The following is a 22878-nucleotide window of genomic DNA, read 5'->3' as shown; positions in this document are numbered from 1 at the left end:
CTTGATCTCGTACTTTCAGTGTCATTTACATTTAGAGGCTTCATTAGATTCAGATTCAGTTTTTGTGGGGAGGAGGGAAGATTACTTCAGAGGTTTTATTGTGTCCTATCAGAGACATGGTATCTGGCTGTTACTTTTTTGGAGCGATACAGCCATTTATGATCATTATATAGCTTCATTATTTCTTTAGGAGTTGTGAAATGTCACTCGTCTAATTCTGTCATTTTAATACTTTGTTTTTTATTTGTTAACTAGAATAATTCCATAAAGAAATACTTTCCCCTCATCTAATATTTTATTTTCAGATAATAGCTTTTAAGAGTATATTATAGCAAGATGCATGTGTGATTTTTTTTTAATGTATAAATTTTTAAATTAAATGAGATGGTTTCCTAGAATCTTCCAAAGGTGAATAATTAGGTTTTTGTAAAATATATGAACTCAAGGATTTAAATACTTTTGATATGTTTAAATCGTTTGCTGATATAATTCGTATTGATGACAAATTTGCCTTGTCTTTGGCAAGTAGTTCCTTGAAGTTGGCTCCTGAGTCCATTTGACTGACACTCCATCAGTAGTGTCTGATAGCTTCCTTGCTTTCTAGTATGACCAGACTGCTATATTCTTAGATTTATTTTGTGTGTTTCCTCCCTCAGAAATGGAATCAGGCATTTCACAAGGAACTTTAGGTTCTTTCAATGGGAAGTGGCATATAGACACTACTTATGGGTTCTAGGAATGTTCCTAGTTTTTTCCTTGTTTCTGGGATTTTTCAGTGAACAAAGTGAATAAGTTTTTAAAAAATAAATAAAAGCCATCATAAATTCATAGTGTCACTCATAATTCAAATTTTGAATGTCAAAGTTTTAAAACTCACATTAGTTTATATTTAATTCTTCCATGTTGAAAATTCTAGTGCCCAGCTGCACCAATAATAATTACTCGTTTGTTTTATTTCGCAGTACATGTGTATAAGTCTGAGAATAAAATATCTCAGTAGCAAAATATGATTCTTTGAATGGCTTTAAAATTTTTTTTACACTTTTTTTTGGTCATTATGTCTCACTAGGAATATAAAGTCAAATTATTGTGTTTTAAAGTCATTTGAACTGGTTAATTTTTGTAGTTTTACCACCAACCATGTATGTAGATTGATTTATCTAATTTTATTTTGATTTATGGGAATTGCTTTTCAAAATCTCATTTCTAAAATTATAATTTCCAATGTTAAATCTACAAAAATTATATGCAAAGAAGCCAAGCTTCTATCCCTTTGCCTAAACTCTGCTTCCTTCCTTCCCCTGTAGCTGTGTTTAGTAAGCTAACTACCAGCACATGGGGCTTCTTAAATTAAAATTAATTAAAATTAGTTCTTCAGTTACACCAGCAACATCTCAAGTGCTTCATAGCCGTATGTGGCCAGCCACCATCTTGAACAGCACAGATTATAGAACATTTCCATCCTGGCTGAAAGTTCTGTTGGACATAACTACCCTAGCGAACCCATTTTTCTTAATTACTTGATTTTTCCTTCCACTTAAAAATATAAAAAATTACATATGTTGGCCGGGCGCGGTGGCTCAAGCCTGTAATCCCAGCACTTTGGGAGGCCGAGACGGGAGGATCACGAGGTCAGGAGATCGAGACCATCCTGGCTAATACGGTGAAACCCTGTCTCTACTTAAAAATACAAAAAACTAGCCGGGCGACGAGGCGGGCGCCTGTAGTCCCAGCTACTCGGGAGGCTGAGGCAGGAGAATGGCGTAAACCTGGGAGGTGGAGCTTGCAGTGAGCTGAGATCCGGCCACTGCACTCCAGCCTGGGTGGCAGAGCAAGACTCCGTCTCAAAAAAAAAAAAAAAAAAAAAAAAAATTAAAAATTTTCCCTTTTTTCCTTTTAAAATGGGCCGGCTTGACATGCTTTTTTTCATCTATCTTTTCTCTGTATATCCTAGAGATTACATCATATTATGAGCAATACACAGAGATAGTCTTCATTCCTTTAATAGCTTCATAGTATTACATATACTTCATTGTGTGGATGTTTATAATTTGTAAGACCAGTTCTTATTGGTCATTTTATTGTTTTAGTTTTCTACTTACATTAGTGCTACAATAAATAGTGCTGCCTTGTGCATGTCCTTTCATATGTTATTACTAGAAGAACAATACTTTTAATACTAATTTCATCAATGGGATTTTTGTTTCTTCTAAATTGGATTATAAAAGTAATCCAATTTTGTTGTGTTAGAAAACCAGAATATGTTAATGGAGAGAGAAAATTATCCAAAATCCATGTTGTCAGGCAAGCACTATTTTGGTGTTTGTGTATTCCTTGCTTTGGAAAATATTTTCAGTTTCTGAATTCAGATAAGTAATAGTGTTTTCAGTTTTTTAAAAAATGAATATGTGTAGTTGAGATCATACTGTATGCACTGGTTTGAATTTTTTCTTTGCGATAATAGTATAAGCATTTTCCTTAAATACAAACTTTTTGTAAACATTTTCAGTAGCTTCATGATATTATGCTGTATGGATTTGTACATTACTTAATTATTCCTCAATGATTAGGCATTTAATTTGCTTCCATTAAAAAAATTGTACTGTACTGCATTAAATATTTGCACATAACTTTTCTCCTAATTTTAGCATTATTTTATGGGAATCCAGAAATTATTGTATCAAAGGTTAAAGCATAATTAAAGTGACAATACATTTTGCCAGTGTTTTTCCAGAAAACTCTGTGGATCTTTTTCTGATAGCAACTCTGACAACATTGAGTGTTATTATTTTGAAAATCTTTAATAATTTGTATTGCCTTTTGGAGTCTTATATTTTGCCCATTTAATTTTTTACCTCATATTTTCTCAAAGGATGATATATTTATGTATTGAAGATGATAATTTTTTTTGTCATGTTTGCAAATGTTTCCAATCAAGAATTTTTTCTTTTAGTTTTTAAAAATGTACTTTAGTGTTACATTTTTGGTGTGGTCAATCTTGGATATTTTATTTTTTCTTTTTTCCTTTTTTTTTTTTTTTTTGAGACAGACTCTCATTCTGTCACCAGGCTGGAATGCAGTGGCGCCATCTTGGCTCACTGCAACCTCTACCTCCTGGGTTCAAGCGATTCTCCTGCCTCAGCCTCCCGAGTAGCTGGGACTACAGGTGTGCGCCACCACACCCAGCTAATTTTTGTATTTTTAGTAGAGATGGGGTTTCACCATGTTGGTCAGGCTAGTTTCGATCTCTTGACCTCATGATCCGCCTGCCTCAGCCTCCCAAAATGTATTTATTCTTATTAGCAGATTTGTTCTTTACTATCACCACTACCTCCACTCCCACCACCTCCCTGCCTAAAAAAGAAAAAACTGGTAATTTGGTCATTATTGTCCATTAAAATTCAGCATTTGTCTCTGGTATAACTCTTAAAATTGAACAGTCAACTTCAGTTAACATTTGTTCAGAAGTAGTTGTATGTCAGGTACTTATTATCTGTCTAGGCTGTGACAGTCTGTAGTTCCTCCAAATACTGTAAAAAACTTATCTTTGAAAATATAGATAAATTGTAGCGTCTTTTAAAAATTGTGAGCTATATATTATTTTGCTTTTAGTGTCTTTCATTGTAATTAATTGTAGAAACGACTGTAGAGACTGTATGATAAATCTCCTTTCCCCTTCCTTAATTTCAGGGCAAAAAAGTTTGTCTTCTGGATGCTAATGTGAATTGTGGTCTACAAATACATTCTGGAGAAAATAGATTGCACAGAAATGCGTATTATCAGGATCTGAAGACTGTGAAAATGTTTTTCAGTATTGTCATAGTCTCCTCTGGAGAAAATACTCTGTGAAACTATGTGAATAGAAACCATTTTTCAAAACAATGGGCGAAAGAGCAAGAAGTCCGGGTACTGATCAAGAAAGAAAGTCAGACAAACACCATTGTTCTTATTCATCTGATTTTGAAACGCCTCAGTCTTCTGGCCGATCATCACTGGTCAGTTTTTCACCTGCAAGTGTTAGGAGAAAAAATCCTAAAAGACAAACTTCAGACGGCCAAGTACATCACCAAGGTAAGTTTTCTTTAAAAGAGTCTGGTGGACCTAGAAGACTCATTTTGAGTGCTTAAGGACAACGTGTATGAATGAAACTCTTTTTTTGGTATATATGTTGTTGTATACATGGAAGTGGGCTGATTTACATTTTATAGGTTATATACTTATATTTAAATGTTGTTTGATGGTACTATTAAATTTGTTATATTCAGAGTCATACAATACACAGAAGGAAACATACCTAAGCCTTCTGTTTGTTTTTTCTTTTCCTAAAGAAATGCTTGTCTTGGGGTTTCCGAGATACTGTAAAGGCAAAAAAGTTTATAAATCATATGTACCTTTTTGTATCTTCATTTTTTTGAAAGTAGGAAAAGCATTGATATAAAGTGGTTAAGGGACATTTTTAATAGATTGAGTAAAATTGCTTACTCTAGGTAATACAGTGTTTACTGTAAAAATTGAAATTAAACCTAGGAATGGAATTGGGGCCTTTGGTGTAATTTGCTTTCTTTTGAAGTGTGTTGTAATGGAAACTGGATTAATCATTAGAAGTCATTTTTGTTATTAAAATATTACTAGAATGGAAATAGGCCTTCATACATATTTGACTATATAATATTCTACAAATATCTGCATCTCAATAAATCTCTGGTCAAGAAAACCCCACTGTAGTTAGTAACAAAATATGTAAGGTTTATAAGTACAGCGTAGAAAAATAAGGCAAATGAGATAATTACAGTACCCATTAATAAAAGTAGCACAGCAGTAGTTTAAAATGGTGAGAGTTTAGATTGCAAGGCAGGGAGTGATAAAATTGTGGGTGGAAAAGGGAAACAAGGGACCACATTATGAAACACCTTGCATCCTGTGCTAATGTATTGACTATTTTTGTGGGGAATAGTTAGCCATTGAAAGGAGTTAAGCAAGGGCATAATTAAGTTTGCCTTTATAAAATTTTACTTCAAAAAATAATATTTGCTCATTAAAACTACAAATAATGTGTATTCCTTTTGAAAGAAACCCTTTCATGGACCCCAGTCTAGCTCCATACTTCTAACCATTTATAACAATTAGGAACCTTTTTCTTTTTCTTTTTTTGTGAGTACAGTGCTTTGGTGGTGGTAGTATTTTGGTCTCTTTCTCTAAATCTGTCTCAGTGAGGGGCCTGTTATGATTTTGTAGTTGAGAGCATGATGTCTTATTAAACTTTTGCTGTATAATTAAGAACTAACAAAACAGATCTTAGGGTTGAACCTTAGAAAATGCCTGTTATTCTGAAGAAATACCTAGGGTATTATTGGTAAGGAATAGTTTAATTTTTTTCTTCATTCCCCAGAAACAACTTAGGAGGCCAATTAAAGAGTCAGAACTTTGTAAGCCTTACCTTATTTGAGAAGATAATTGAGAAAAGCTGTGAAAAGCAGTCCAGCATCAGCCAGAAATTTTCAATTATTGTCTTCAATTTGACTTGTACTGTTTTCTGTTTTACACTGTCCTTTGAATTAAAATCTGTGATAATTAGTCGGCCTTAGACCAAGTAACAAGACCAAACTGATACGTTTCCGTAAACACTAAGTTAATTTCTCTTGGTTTAAATCGCAATCAGTATAGACTAACCTAAGGACAAAACAAATGTGATTAAAACAGTATTTTAAACGAATTTTCGGATTGGCATGTTCGATAGCATATTCTTCCTTCCCCTTCCTTAATTTTCAGCATACTTTGTTTTTTTGCATAAAATTCATGCTGCATCAGAATTTATCATGGCAAAATTTAGTAAGTTTTAGTTATACATGTTCATTTGTTATATGTTTATTCTTTGTTTTTTCAATAATATAAACATATCTTGATTTTTTTGGTGGATGCATAATTTATTTTACTACATTAAAAAAATTAGTCATATTATTTTAACACCTGAAGGAAGAAAAGCAATTTTCCACCCACTTTTAGGAGTGACTTAACAAAGCGAGATGAAGAATGATATACACAACAATCATCTTTCTTCTTACTCTTATTAACACTTAAGAGTTTAAAATATTTTGTCTTGATAGTTTTAAAATGAAAATAAAAGGTAGATGAAAGCTAGAAATATTTGTGAGTTCTGGTTAATGGTCAGTTTGTAGTTATAGAATATGCTAAAAAATTTATACTCAGAGTTTTAGGATGTCAGAAAGTTGGTTGTGAAAACCCTTTTTTATCTGACTCAAAATTTTTATCCTGATTCTTATATTATTAGGCTTTAACTTTTCGTATAAAACAAGTTGCTCTGTGAAGTTTCGTTTTATAAGCAGTATAATAAAACCATATTTGGAACAGTTGACATTCATCTTCATATATAGTTATTTTTATGTATAAAGTTTCTGTCATTCCAAGAGCTGAGTACATATCCCATAATAGCGTATATATACCAAAATTCCATTAACTACATATGTTGGGAAAGAAAACTGAAATGATGGACATTTCAACTTTAAAATTATATTCTAAAGTAATGCTGCCCACTGGAAGTATAATGCAGGTCACAAATGCAAGCCACAAATGTAATTTTATATTTTCTAGTAACCAGGTTAAAAAAGAAAAACAAATGAAATCAATTTTAATAATATATGAGTATTATTTCTACATATAGTAAGTATAAAACATTGTGAAATATTTTGCATTATTTTTATTTTTGAATCAAGTGTTCAAAATCCAGTGTGTGTTTCACAATTACAGCATATCCCAATTTGAGCTACCCACATGTCAAGGTTCTCAAAAGCTGTGTGTGGCAGTGGCTACCATAATGGATAGCATAGTTTCAAGGTAGCAATAATTAAGTACTCCCTCATTTCTTTTTATTACTGCTTCCTTTCATGTATTCAGTTATTTATAGAGCTGGAATCCCAAATTGATACACATTCAGAACAGTTTCTATAAAATCTTTTATCTTTTTAATGAAACTTTGTAATGTTAAATTGTGAAAATTACTTATTATTCTTTACTTGTTTACAAAATGGAATCAAGTATCCATGGCTGATGAAACGGGGAAGGAAAGGTTGGATCTTCTAGTGTTTCTTCAAACTTTTGTACTCTGGAATGTGTTTTCTCCTTGAAAAAAAATGCAGTCACCATGTAGATTAAAGATGATTATTCTTAGCAGACTTTCAAGTGCCTCTTTTAAAGGGCTGGTGCTCTGAATATTGAGGCTTAAGTTTAATGAACTTTTAGTAAAAATAAAACATTATTTCAAATTTTGAGCAATGTGATTTAAAATGTATTCTTTAAAGATTTCATATACTTACATTTTAAGGATGTGATTTTTTGTTTTCATCTCAAATTAGGTGTTTTGATTTGAACATCACAGAAAAGAAATCTTCTGAGAAAGCATTTAGAAACACACCTGTACTTCTGTTTTCCATTTTCAATCACCGATAAATGGAATATTCTTATTACTAACAGAGAACACGTAGAACATTTAACTCTCCCAACAACCTAGTTGTGTCGATGACATTGTCTTCTTTCTATGGGCTGGGTAAATAGACTTGGAAAGGTTTGATTGAATTGTCCAAATAGTTCAGTGATAAATTTGAGCCACAAATCTCACTGTATAATATGCTGTCATCCTGTCCCCAGCTAAAGTTGTAATTAATGTAGAGAAAACATACATTTTCTTTTCCTTTTTTTTTTTTAGTTTGAAGTTCAAGGACACATGCAGGATGTGCAGGTTTATAACATGGGTAAATGTGTGTTATGGGGGTTTGTTGTATGAATTATTTAATCACCCAGGTATTAAGGCTAGTATCCATTAGGTATTTTTCCTGATCTGCTCTCTCCACTTGCCCTGCACCCTCTGATAGGCCCCAGTGTGTGTTGTTCCCCTCTATATGTCTATGTGTTCTCATCATTTAGCTTCCACTTATAAGTGAAATCATATGTTACTGGTTTTCTGTTCCTGCGTTAGTTTGCTAAGGATAATGGCCTCCAGCTCCATTCATGAACCTGCAAAGAACATGATCTCGTTCTTTCTTATGGCTGCATAGTATTCTATGGTGTATATGTACACATTTTCTTTATCCAGTCTATTATTGGTGAGCATTTTGGTTGATTCCATGTCTTTGCTATTGTGAATAGTGCTGCAATGAACATACATGTGCATGCCTTTATAAGAGAATGATTTCTTTTCCTTTGGGTATATACCCAGTAATGGAATTGCTGGGTCACGTGGTATTTCTGACTTTAGGTCTTAGGAATCGCCACACTGTCTTTCACAATGGTTGAACTAATTTTAACACTCCTACCAACAGTGTATACGTGATCCTTTTTCTCCACAACCTTGCCAGCATCTATTATTTTTTTTTACTTTTTAATAATAATTCTGACTGATGTGCAATGGTATCTCATTGTACCCCATTAAAAAGTGAGGAAAGGACATGAACAGACACTTTTCAAAAGAAGACATACATATGGCCAACAAGCATATGAAAAAAAGCTCAACATCACTGATCATTAGAGAAATGCAAATTGAAAATATACATTTTCACATTTCAAATAATGATCCCAATATCTTGGCACGAATGATTTGAATATCACAATGTTTTGTCTAGTGTTTGTTATGTACCACGCTAATGCTGATGATGCTGATTACTCTCATGTTTGAATTCTGACTTGCCATCTTATCTAAAAAGTTAAAAAATGGTTAAAGCTTGACACTGCTGTCTTTTAAAGCTATGTAAAATAATTCTGTATAAACTATTTGGATATCATTTTTGGTGGATCAGAATATTTTTTACCTTTCTTAAAATATAGCACACCTTTCTTAGTAGAAACCTATAAAATAAAACTTGATCTTTTACTAATATTGTAAAATCCTTTCTTAATGACAAAAATAACTAAAGAATGTTACGGACCCTCTTGTGTTAGGATGAATAAATAACACTACTTATGGTATAGCTTTCACTCTACATTATTCCTGTTTCTTTTTTAGTCCCTCGGAAACCAAGCCCTAAAGGTCTACCAAACAGAAAGGGAGTCCGAGTGGGATTTCGCTCCCAGAGCCTCAATAGAGAGCCACTTCGGAAAGATACTGATCCTGTTACAAAACGGATTCTGTCTGCAAGACTGCTAAAAATCAATGAGCTGCAGAATGAAGTATCTGAACTCCAGGTCAAGTTAGCTGAGCTGCTAAAAGAAAATAAATCTTTGAAAAGGCTTCAGTACAGACAGGAGAAAGCCCTGAATAAGTTTGAAGATGCCGAAAATGAAATCTCACAGCTTATATTTCGTCATAACAATGAGATTACAGCACTCAAAGAACGCTTAAGAAAATCTCAAGAGAAAGAACGGGCAACTGAGAAAAGAGTAAAAGATACAGAAAGTGAACTATTTAGGACAAAATTTTCCTTACAGAAACTGAAAGAGATCTCTGAAGCTAGACACCTACCTGAACGAGATGATTTGGCAAAGAAACTAGTTTCAGCAGAGTTAAAGTTAGATGACACCGAGAGAAGAATTAAGGTACAATTTCTCCAGCTTCTAATTGTACTTTCTTGGGAAGTTTCTTATTGGGCATTTAATGTGCTCTCTTAAAATTGCTTATTGCAGTTTGATATTTGCTTGGAAATGAAAACTATTTTTAGTACTGTTTTCTAAGTAAAAGATTTGGGAAAATTTAGTATTTTATATTTAAGAGGAAGATGCAAAAGATTGTGTACATTAATGAGCTACATGTTGACTGATGGATCATAGTCATTTTGGGAAAATACTCTATTTGGTTATCTGATTGTTTCTCTAAAATTGGAAATGACACTGTAATAGCCATAGTATATAAAACTGACCTTTTGGGGCCACTGTGTAAGAAATGCCACATGAACAATGCCTTCTGTTTTATATCTATGCACATTGTTAAAAATTAATTGTAGTACATCTTTTTGGACATGGTCTGCACCTACTCCCCAGAATGAAAAAACTGTTAGAGCGTGGGTGGAAGACTGTTAGGACTAACTAGTCTGAGAATACAGCAGCTCTTGTAAAAGTATGTCTTTCCTGAATGGAGAGAGGAAAAGAGTCCTATCCCATGACTTTTACACAGGGCACTCAGTTGCCACCTTCTGTGTATATGTATTAGACAGAAGCCCTGAGTCAGGTTCTGTTGCTTAAAATTGACAAGTGGTTTGGAAAGCAAAGGTACGAAAAAGTATGGCAATAATGCTTGCTGTGAGAGTGAGCAAAGGAAGCTCAGAACTATCAATAAATTAGGTTTTTGCAGTATATTAATTAGATGTTTTTAATACATGGCATGTTGTGGTACTTAGTCTATATAATATGCCATGCCCATTATACCAGTGCCATGCCCAGGGACAGGGACTCATTAAATACACGCTGTACATCAGTGGCCAGAAAAGGCGCCTATTTTTTTTCCTTCAAAATTTGCAATTATTGTCTTCTGTTTCAGTGCACAGAAGATACCCTATTATGTAGATTCCAGTAATGATCAGCTCACAGTGCAAAGCAAATAAACTATTTTTAAGAGCCACTTACCCATGAACTAGGGTAGGAGTGGGGACTGAGAATAGTTACCATAAACAACAAATAACTGACATTTTAATTATTTTTAAAGGGAAGCATAAAATGTGCCAAATAATGGATTTTAAAATTATGAAGAGCACAGATTGCTAATTAATAAATTTGATAAATAGCTGAGTGTGTATATAAAACTACATATAGAGAACATGAAATTGCAGTGCATACACACACGTATACAACTATATACTGCAGTTTTCTCTTATGTGAAGGGGATTGACAGGTGGTGGGGAGGGAGAAGAGAGAGAGAAGAGATAAGAAATGGGACTGACCCTGTGGATTCTGAGTTATACATGGAGGTGAATTATATGACTGCTCACTTGGGAGCATGAAAATCAGTCACCTATAATGTTAAGTCTTTGAAGTAGTTAACCATATAGTGTCCTCATTTTTTTTCATATTGGAAGTTTTTTAAATTTTTATTTTGAGTTCATTGTAGATTGCCATGCAGTTGTAAAAAATATGTAGAATAACTATAATATTACAGCCAGGAAATTGGTCGTGATACATACAATTCATCAACTGCATTCAACTTTCCCTAGTTTTACATGTGTGTGTATTTAGTTCTGTGCAGTTTTATCACATGTATAGATTCGTGTGACTACCAACATAGTCAAGATATAGACCAATTCCATCATAAGAATCCCTTGTATTTTACCCTTTTACTGCCACAGCTACCTCCTGCCTTTCCCTCACTAACCTATGACATCGGCTAATATGCTCATTATTTCTCTAATTTTGTCATTTCAAGAATGTTATATAAATGGAATCACACAATATCTAACCTTTTGACATTGGCAGATTCCACTTATACATTCACTCAGATGGTTGCATGTATCAATAGTTTCTTTTTTCCCTGAGTATTCCATGGTATGCACCACTACGGAGTATTATGGTACATCCTGTTGAAGGACATTTGGTTTGTTTCCAGTTTTGGGCTCTTAACTAATAAAACTGCTATGACCATTTATGTGCAGATTTTTGTTTGAATATACATTTTAATTTCTCTGGGATATATGCCTGAAAGTGTACTTGCTGGTTTTATGATAAATCTGTGTTTGATGTTGTAAGAAACTGCCATTCCGTTCTCTCTCTTTTTTTTTATACTTTTTTCTTTGTTGTTGTTTTTTCCATTTGTAACAATCATCAGAACGTTCTCTTTTCTAAAGTAGTGGTACCATTTTTTATTGTCCCGCCAGTAGTGTGTAAGTGGTCCAGTTTCTCAGCATCTTTGCCAGCATTTGGTGTTAACACTTTTTAAAGTTTTAGGCATTTTGATAGCTATGTACCATCATCTCATTGTGGTTTTATTTTGCCTTTCCCTAATGGCTAATGATGTTGAACATCTTTTCATGTGCTTATGTGCCATCTGTAGATCTGTGCATTTCATTCATGTTTTCTGCCCATTTCCTAATTGGATTGTTTGCTTTATCTATTTTTGGAGAATTCTTTATTATAATCCAGATACAAGGTTTTTGTCAGATATATGGTTTACAAATGTTTTCTGCCATTCTGTAGCTTGTCTTTTCATCCTTTTCACAGTGTCTTTCAGAGGAGAAATTTTTGATTTTGATTTTTGATGTGGTTCAGTTTAGCAGATATATCTCTTACGGGTTGTGCTTTGGTGTCAAGTCTAACACGTCACCTATCCCTATTGTCCTTTGCCTGTTTGTCCCAAAGATGTTCTTCTATTTTTTCATCTCCCAGCTTTATTGAGGTATAATTGACAAATAAAAATTGATTACTTTTAAGGTATACCACTTGGTGTTTTATAAAATTGTTATGGTTTTATATTTTACACTTAAGTCCATGATTCATTTTGATTTAATTTTTGTATAGACTGTGAGGTTTAGGTTGAAGTTCTTTTTGTTTGTTTGGCCTATGGATGTGTAGTTACTCCAGCACCATTTGTTAAAAAGGTATCCCTCCTTCATTGAATTGCTTTGGCACTTTTTTGGGGCATATTTTTATGGCTTTATTTCTGTAGTCTCTATTCTGTTCTATTGATCTATGTGTCTATTCCTTTGTTGTTACTACACACTCTTGATTACGTACAGCATCCATAATAAACCTTAACATTAGAGAGACTGATTCCTCTCATGTTATACCTCATTTTAAACATTTTAACTATTTTAGCTACTCTTGATCGTCTGCCTTTCCACATAAATTTTAGAATAAGCTTGTCTACATCTACAGACATCTTCCTGGAATTTTTGTAGGAATTGCATTAAACATAGATCAATCTGTGGAGAACTGGTATCTTTACTGTGTTGAATCTTCCTATCTTGAACATAGTATGTGTCTCCATTTATTTAGGAAATCTGATTTTTTTCATCATTATTTTGTAATTTTCAGAATACAAATCTGTATATGTTTTAGATTTATACCTAAATATTTTATTTCTTTTGGTGCAATTTTAAATTGTCTCAATTCTTACTAAATTAGAAAATTACTTTTGAACTTTTATTTTGAATTTCAAAACGTATTTTGTTGTAAAAGTTATTTTCACAAGGAGTTACGAATGTTTTGTGCAAACCAAGGAATGACTTGGTTTTAGAAGTTTACTCCCAAGTTTTAGAAATACTGGATTTATCAACTGTATACCTCAAAGTTGGGTTGGTACGTTTAAACTGCTTCATTTCTGCTATATTGGAATCAATATTTAATATGATATTATGAACGTACTTTTTTTTTTTTTTGAGACAGAGTCTCACTCTGTCCACCAGGCTGGAGTGCAGTGACATGATCTCGGCTCACTGCAACCTCCACCTCCCAGGTTCAAGCGATTCTCCTGCCCCAGACTCCTGATTAGCTGGGATTACAGGCACACACCACCACGCCCGGCTAATTTTTGTATTTTTAGTAGAGATGGGGTTCACTCTGTTGGTCACGCTGGCCTCGAATGCCTGATCTCAGGTAATCCACCCACCTTGGCCTCCCAAAGTACTGGGATTACAGGAGTGAGCCACCACGCTCAGCCATGAACCTACTTCTCTTAACCCAATAAGTTCACATCAGCTGTTGTACTATAGTAGCTCTCTTGTTATTTGGGGGGATAGGGGGAGTGTAGCCAGCGCAGCCCACCTGAGGGTAATTGTTCTCCACTTTTAACCTACTTTTCATACTTCCTAAATGCAGCCTCTGGTTTTTAACCCATTTTGTACATCTTTCATGATCTCAGCAGTCAATCCAAAATTTGAAATATTTACTATTGAGTTTCTTACTTTACTGCAAAATTCAGCATTTGTTTTTGTGCCTCATTTTATTTTTCAAATTTTACTTCAGCCAACACTGTTGATCCTTTCTCTTCTAACTCAGGTATAGTCAAACCACTAACTGATTAAGGGAAAAGAACCAGAAACTTGATTGTGATGTTTCATTTTGCAAATTAACTAAAACCCAAGAAAGTCCTGGGTATCCCTTGAAATTACAGTAAAATCTTGGTAAAGATCTCTGTTATTGTTAAGTTCTATGATGTTCTTTAGTAAGGATACTTGTCTATGTGTTTTCTTTTTTTTTTTTTTTTTGCTGTAACTTTTTGTTTTATTTTAAGATAAAGCTGGAAATTGTGTCAAGCAGCTTTGTTTATTTGTTTATAGCTTATCTCATTCCAGGATTTCAGGCCACAACTCATTCTTCTTGCTAGTTGCAATTCCTTCTTAAGTGGGGGTGGTGGGGGTGGACGAAGCGTCTTCAAGGTTATCTATAACTAGCTGAGCTGTGAAAAACTTTTCCCCAGAACATCAACCTGTAAGTTGGGTACAGGCTTATTTTGTTCGTTGATGGAAGTGACAGAATGCACAGAATCTTAGTAATTTATGAACGGAGTAGTTTAGAAATGGATAACTAGTTAGAGAGGTGAACAACCAAAGGTATCTGTGGGGACAACCACCATGACAATTGTCTGTCCTCCTTCAGAAATTATAGCCTATCTTGTAAGATGTGGTTTGCTCTGGTTCCAGGCCATAGACCAGGGATGGAGAAATACTTGATGGGATTAAACTTCCTGAGCTCTGTACAAAGGGCAGACAGTTACCTCAGTCTGTATACTTCCTTCCTTCCTTACAGTTGACTTTATACCTTTATTTTGGCTTTTATATCAATAAATTTATTGAATAAAGTCCTGTCAGTGTATCAGCCTCAATTTAATATTTTGTCACGTGGGATACCTATTAACTTCCTCAGGAATGGCACCAGGTTCAAGAGGCCGAAAAAGAGATCCAGAGCCAGCAAATGAGACATAAGGTTTTCTGAGGGTAACTTGCATACAGGGTGGTCCAGTGATGGTGGGCTGGACGGTAGAACTGCCACCTCTTGCAGAAAGCATGCAGTTTATATAGCATTTTCACTTAACCTCCACCCCCTAACAACCTCCACCTGGCAACTTCTTTTAACCCAAAACAAAGAGTCTGGATATCCCTGTATGGCCAGCGTTCCATGAGACAGGCCAGGGACTCAGATGTTCCTCACAGGTAAGGATGAATCTCTTGGGTTGGCCACTGCTTGGAACTCTGAACACACATTCAGGTGTGCCTGCCATACAGGATCATTCTCAGGGTGTGCTTAAGTTCAGTTATTGTTGTCAGGTGCATCTACCATACATATACATATGCCGTACAATATTTAAATGAAACTGTAACACATGTACAGCCTAACTTTTATAGAAGAAAAACATTTTTTAGTTATATGAAGTAGTGGTTTTCAAACCTTTGTTCTCAAGACCCTTTTATATTCTTAAAAATGATTGACACCTCCCTCCAGCTTTTGTTTATGTGTATTTAGCACATTTGAAATAAAAATCAGGAACATCAAAAAATTTATCTTAATTCACTTAGTAATAAACAACTCATTATATGTTATAAGATCTTTTAACAAAAAAATCTGTCTTTCCCAAACCAAAAATAAATGAAGGCAAGAGTGGCATAATTTTATATTTAAAAAATTTTTTTAATGCCTGGCTTAATAGGGGACAGCTGACTGGGTCCTCATATCTGCTTCTGCTTCAATCTGTTGCGTTATGTTGTGATTGATAAGTATGAAAAAAATTGAGCCTCACGCAGATGTCTAAAGTAGTTAGAAAATGGGAGAGTATTTTGTTAGCCTTTTCAGGTAATGAATAGTCTTTTTTGGTATTACGCTAAAGCTTAACAAGTGATTTCTTAATGGTTAGTTGCAATGTGGAATATGAAATCATATTAATGAGCTTTTTGTATTTGGATACACTAACATTCATTGATGGTCTTTCAATGGATGTTTTACATCACGCATTGATCATTTGGAAAGTACTGGTTCACTTTCCAAATGTGTATATGTTTCAGTGGAGCCTTTGGAAAACTCCATTGTATACTCATGACACAATATGAGTGAAAATAGCAAATAATATCTTAGTATTATAAGATAGTTTTGACTTTGAAGACTCTCCAAAGTGTCTCAGGGACCTTTAAGGGTTTTCATATCATTCTTTATGAATCACTGACTTAACATAGACAGTTCTTTGTTAGAAACTTCATTAGTAATTCCCCTAATATGCAGTTTCTTTTAGTGACTGCAAGACTGCACCATTTCTTATTGGTCCAGAGACTGGCTTCAAATAGGGGCTGAAGGTAAAGGCATCAATTCTGTCCTAACTCCTTATAAGAAAGACAATGTTGGGGTTGTGTTCCTGATCAGGGATGCAATAGCAGATCAGTCATAGCTATGACCAACAGTGTGTCATAAAGCAAATATCATGAAAGGTAACTATCATAAGAAACCATAATCATGAAATGGGAAACTATCTTCCAAGCATTGTGAGAAGATCATAAATGTAATATTATGTACATAATTATTAAAAGGACTCCAGTAAACTATAGGGTACACTTTTAGTACATATAAAAATTCAACTTTTTTTTAACGTTAAGTTGGCACAGAGTGAGTTACTTTGTTAGAAAACAAAATAAAACTATTAAGACTTTCCTTTTAAAAAACTCTGTCTCAAAAAAAATAAATAAATTTCTAAAGATTTTGGGGAATGCTTGAGTATCATCATACAGCTCAGTATCATGGAACTATGAAATGAAATTTGAATAAACTTCTTTTTCTTTCAGTAGATTTTACTATAAGAGATTGGTATTCAAATTCTCTTGACCCTAGAGCTGCCCTCAAGTAGGTATAAGTGTTGCTTGTTGATAATATTGCCTCCATGTAAACCACTTTCAAAAATAAGAATTGAAATTCTTCCCTTTACTTACATTATCTTCCCTTTACTCTTACTAGTCTGTCTTCCTAGATACAGCATTGTCTTCCCTTTACTCTTCTTAGTTTATTCAGAACTGGAAGTGAACTGTCTAATATTGGGCCAGTCAGGATCACTTTCCTTTATCTTTACCTGCTATATTTTGCTCTAGTGGCTTGGAAGCTGCTCTGAAAGTTTTTCTGCCCTTTCACCCTTCAGAAACCCAAATCCAGAAGCCTGCCTTTGCCTCTCCTATCTGTTCTGCATTTATCTAACAAATGAAGCTAATTAGTACAGAATAATGGTCAAACCAGGTTAGCCCTGTTCTTGTCTAACTCTGAGTTTGTACAGTTTTCCTAACCTCCAGGTTGAAGTTGTTTCATCTAAGAAATTAAACAATGATTTCTGAGGGTGACATTCAGTTCTGAAATCTGATAAGTCTAAATTCATACTTTCAAAGCTTTCATATGCAAAAAGTGTTTTTAACATGGTAAATTATATTTATGCTCCCCAATTAAGTCCTTATTATATCTATTATTTAATGTTGGAGAAATGAAAATTTCCCATTGTTGAAAAGAATAATTGCCTAGAAGACAAAATATCATTCATTGAGATTCTGCTAATTTTTATTGTATAATCAAAGAACCGCCTAGATTTTATTATTTATGTATATTTTTACCTTTTCTGGAGGGAGAAGATTTACAATGAAATTATGAGATTTATGATTGAAGGGTAAAGCTTAAATCAGTTTCAGAAAATAAGCTTTGCAGTATCCTTAGAAAATACCCATTTAGGTGGAACAACTGTTAAGACAATTTTGTGTTAATATTTAAGATAACCTTCCCATTGAAAAAGTAATACAAGCACTAAAACAGGGCTTAAAATTTATACAAAAGGATAGACAATGAAACATCAGTTTTCCTTCTATGCTATGCTTTGCAAGCCCCTTCCAAAGAAACAGTCACTGTTAAGAAATTGTTGCTATGTGTGCAATCTCATATCTATATATTAATGTCCATTTTTCATTCTCTTACCACAGATGGGAGTATACCATACACATTGTTCAATACATTTTTTTTCACTGAAAAGTATATTTTGGCACTTTTACATATTTTATGTTATATACATATATTTAGATAGATATGTGTGTGTATTTTTGCACACACACGAAAAAATCAGTCTCATGATTTATTTATTTATTTATTTTTTGAGACGGAGTCTTGCTCTGTCTCCAGGGCTGGAGTGCAGTGGCCGAATCTCAGCTCACTGCAAGCTCCGCCTCCCGGTTTTACGGCATTCTCCTGCCTCAGCCTCCCGAGTAGCTGGGACTACAGGCGCCCGCCACCTCGCCCGGCTAGTTTTTTGTATTTTTTAGTAGAGATGGGGTTTCACCATGTTAGCCAGGATGGTCTCGATCTCCTGACCTCGTGATCCGCCCATCTCGGCTTCCCAAAGTGCTGGGATTACAGGCTTGAGCCACCGCACCTGGCCAGTCTCATGCTTTTTAAAGGTTGCATATTATTCCATTGTGGAGATATATCATAATATGATGAACCCTTTCCTTATTAATGTTAAATTTAAGTTTAGCCTAAAGCTGTCTTCTTTCATATTTTAAGTTTGGCCTAAAAGTTTCTCCATACATAGCAACCTATAATCTGACTGAATATGTAAACAGACAGTTAGCTACTCTTGTACCAGTCACAGCCAGTCACCAGTGGCCAACTCTTCAAACTATGTTCAAGTAGTGCAGACACCAAGCTGTAACCAGCCCCCCTGATTCTTTACCTCACTTCTGTTTTCTATATGTCACTTCCCTTTTTCTGTCCATAAATGTTACCCGACCATCTGGCAGCCGTGGAGTCACCCTGAACCTATTCTGGTTCTAGGTACTGCCCAGTTTGTGAATTGGCTCAAATAAACTCTGCTCATGTGTCTAAAGTTATTCTTTTAACATTAATATATATGTTGGCTTTTGTTTTGAGGTAGTATAAAAGATGCAAAGCATTAAACATTAATTTTTATTTGTATATGTTAGTATACTAATGGAAAAACCCTGGAAGAGGAAGTCCCTGGGTCAGTAGAGCATTTTAAAATCACTTTTGGCTATTAGTTAATATGAGGACTCTAAAGAATGGTACTGGATAATAGTTGTTCTTGGATCAAAGTTAAATTCTTCATTTTGGGAGGATTAAATTGGCCTTTCTTGTGGTTATTATCATTCCAGGAGATTCTAGAGCATTTCCATTTTTTGTTTCCCATCCCCTAGGCATTTGCCTTTTTATGAAAGCATCTTTAATATGGAAACATTGATGGACTTTGCTAACTTAGTTGAGTTACGAATTATTGGCTTAGAATTCAAGGTTGAATTTAAAAAATTTTAGCTTATATTTTAATTAGGCGATTAATTAGACTGTTAATACCTACCCTTTAACCTATTAAGTTCCCAGTGAAACGTCATACACACACACACACAGACAAGTTTCAAATTCTGGTTATACACCATTCCAGCTTTATGATGTGTGATACACCACTTAAATTATTTGAACCTTAGTTTCCAGTCTGTAAAAGTTTGCAGGTGATCATAAACAGGGTTAGGGATAAAGTTCATAATGAGTCTGGCTCAGTGCTTGGTACCTACTGGACACCTAATTTATAAGTGGAAAAAGAGAAATGTACTAAAAGTACATTAATTAAAGGTAAATACATTAAAGCATGGTAGCATTCTTGAGTTTGAAAGGCCCGTGGAAATAATTTAGTGCAGTGGTTTTCAATTTGAGCTCAGTGGACTTCAAGAGTTCTACTGTTTTTTAAAAAAAGTTTGAAACTACTGATTTGGTCTATTGGTTTTTCAAATTTTGACAGTTCTTCACAGGCAACCAGATACAACTGAATTGTTCTGTGGTACTGATTGAAGAGTTATGTTACAGAGGGGACTTCAGAAACTCACATGCCTAACAACTTGAAGCAACCTCTGAAACACCTCCATGGGGAACTGTCTAGTCCAATGCAAACATTGAACTGTTGAGGAAACTGAGAGATGTTATTTGCCTTCCTCTAGGTCACATAGAATCAGATAGGTCATGGCTGGGCACAATGGCTCATGCCTATAATTTCAGAACTTCGGTAGGTGGAGGCAGACGGATCAGTTGAGCTCAGGAGTTGAAGACCAGCCTAGCCAACATGTTGAAACCAAGTCTCTACTAAAAATACAAAAATTAGTCATGTGTGATGGTGCACTCCTTGTAATCCCAGTTTCTCGGGAGGCCAAGGCAGGAGAATCGCTTTAACCTGGGAAGTGGAGGTTGCAGTGAGCCGAGATCATGCCACTGCACGCCAGCCTACGTGACAGAGTGAGAATCTGTCTCAAGAAAAAAACAGAACAACGAAACAAAAAAGAATCATATAGGTCACTAGAAGCTCGTGTTTGGGAGTAGAATTGCAGTATTCTGTCTTCTGTTGCTCTATTATTTTGTTATCATTTTAGTAAAATCCTTGGAATTTTATCATGTTTAAATGCTGAGTAATAGGTTCCTCTTGTAATAGTACATTTTGTGTTTTTTCATAGTTTTAAATAATAGCAGTAATTAAAATATTATAATTTTGGTTATTTTATCAGCATCTTCTGATGAAATGATCTAAAAACTGTAAAATATACTAATTGTTTTTTCAAAGTCTGTCATCATGCTAATTCTCTATATGTCATTTGCTGAGCAGAAATCACTTCTAAAATCTGTTGTATTTTTGGTGCTAACTAGTAAATACTGTGGAGTAAAATCTGTGTTGGAAGACAAAAGCTCAGGGTAAGGAAAGGCAAAACACTTTTAAAGAAAACAGATTTCATTAAAGAAAACAGGTTTCATTAGAACAAGAACAAGATCCATTACTTAGGGCAGACTTGTAATGTACAGAGGAAGCACAACTATTGGATTATGAGTTTGCCTCTATCTTGTCCTGCTCAAAGCAGATGAAGAAATAGTAAGACACAGATAGCTCATTTAAATTAGCTCAGTCTCCAGATTCAAATGAATTATCCTCCAGAGGACTGAAGAACCTTGCAAATGTGATTCCAGAGCCTTTGTCATTGTACTTTGGAGAGTTAGGAAGACTAGGAGAAGTGAGAAAGTGAAAAAAGGCAAATACCAGTGTTTTCAGAGGTAAACAGAGGTAGGTGTTAGAAATTATCAGTCAGTGAGCTTGATAGAAATCTCTACCAGGTTTTTAAATGTTTTGGAAAATATTGCTTACTTAGAGCTATTCTTACTTTCTTTCCCCCACCCCCCGCTTAGGATTGCTAGAATAGTGCATGAAGATATGCTATGTCTACTATATTCTCCTATGTATATATACTATATATTACACATCTATATTCTATACTATATACTACATACTATACCATTATACTATACAGTTATAGAATATACAGTTATAGAACTGTATATATTATATATAGAGAACTATATAGAACTATATATTATATATAGAGAACTATATAGAACTCAGTATGGTATATACAATTATAGAATTCTATACAGTTATATAATACAGATGTGTATAGTATATGCAATATATTAGTATACAGAACATGCAATATACTATATGCAATATATTATATAACTGTAAATTACATCAATTAGCATATAGTAGATATAATATGGATAGTATATGGTAAATTCAGTAAACCTTTCATGTTTGTATTTTAATGGAGAATTATGGACTGGTTGAAAATAGTGTTAGAAAGTTTTACAATTGGATCAGTAATTGTACCCAAAGGGTGCAGGTAAATAAATAGCTGTCAACTTGAAGAGAAGGTTTCTAGGTGGGTGCTTTCAAGTGCTGTCTTAGGCTCTGTTCCTTTCAGCATATTTATCAGTGAATTTGACCAGGTTCCTTAACAGCACGAACAAGTCTTATTTGATTTTGTATTTACAACATTTGGCACTCTGTCTGGCATAAAATTAGTGTTTCTTAAAATAATGAATGGATGGATATGTTCTTGACAGGTTCAAAAACAGGAGGCCCAATGAATTTGATGGATGACAAGATCAAGCTTGATCCCCCTAGGCTCAAAATCTGGCCTAAAATAAGCAAGATAAAATTTAGTCAGGTTAACTGTTTCATCTCAATTTTTTTCCATCTATTTTATGTGTACACTATGGGGAGCCCTGGATTAATAGTAATTGAAGTTAAAGCATAATTTTTAAAGTATATGAACCTGTAATTATATGGCCATTTAAAAAATTGGAAGGGAAGAAGTTAACCAAGTATGGTGGTACCTTCGTCCTAAGAGGTAATAATAAGTCTAATTTCATTGGTCAGATCACATCTAATAACAAGTACCAGATTTTAGGTAACAAACTGACATGTGGAGAGCAGACAAGATTACCAGGGTGTCAAAAAACTGGCATAAAAGAAGCAGTGGAAGAAACATAAAATCATAGAAAAGATAAGGAAAAATGTTAACTTACTTCATTGTTTAAAGGGTTGTCACATGGAGGGGGAGAAATAGATTTATTTCCTGAAGGCAATACAAACCTAATGGATATTACTAGAAAACTGGTTTGCACTCATTCAAAAGAGCTTCCTAATAATTGGAATTGTCCAATAATGAAATCAGTATCCTTTGATTATCAAGCTTTCTGCTACCAGAAGTATTTGTGCAAAGATTCAATGTCTACCTTCTAGGAATACTGTAAAAAGGTATTACTATAAGGTGGACTCATGACCTCCAGGGTCCTTGCTTACACAAGGATCTGAGTCTTTAGAATTGAGCTATAACAATACAGAACAGATATTAAAACAACTGATATTGATAGACTTATTTTAACAAATGCAATATTGGTATTTAAATCTAATTCTTTACTAATTAATAAAAAACAAATGAAGGTAAAATTACTTATCCTTTGTGTTAACTTTCAAAAATTGTTAAATTATATTTATTTCCATTAACAAGATAGAATTCTGTGATATGTCCTTTGGAAAAAATGTTAAGTATTTTAAATTTTATTGTATTATTAACATATTTGTTTAAAGATGTTTTGAAATTTACAGTAACAGTG

The 22878-nt window shown here is 34.1% G+C and overlaps 1 protein-coding gene across 2 annotated transcripts in view; it reads left to right on the top strand.

Annotated features, from left to right (window-relative positions):
* The window catches only part of LCA5 (lebercilin LCA5), a 55027-nt gene that overhangs the window by 16047 nt on the left and 16102 nt on the right, over positions 1-22878 (top strand). For both annotated transcript variants that reach the window (XM_017890729.1, XM_017890730.1), the window contains 2 exons: positions 3691-4071; positions 9014-9543. In XM_017890729.1, coding sequence (XP_017746218.1) covers positions 3882-4071; positions 9014-9543 — 720 coding nt within the window. In that variant the 5' untranslated portion in view covers positions 3691-3881. The remainder of the gene's footprint in view (positions 1-3690; positions 4072-9013; positions 9544-22878) is intronic.

This window comes from Rhinopithecus bieti, unplaced genomic scaffold, assembly GCF_001698545.2.
Source record: "Rhinopithecus bieti isolate Rb0 unplaced genomic scaffold, ASM169854v2 scaffold_20307, whole genome shotgun sequence".
NCBI lineage: Eukaryota > Metazoa > Chordata > Mammalia > Primates > Cercopithecidae > Rhinopithecus > Rhinopithecus bieti.
The sequence above is the reverse complement of the archived record's forward strand: the minus strand, read 5'-3'. Positions and strand labels throughout refer to the sequence as shown.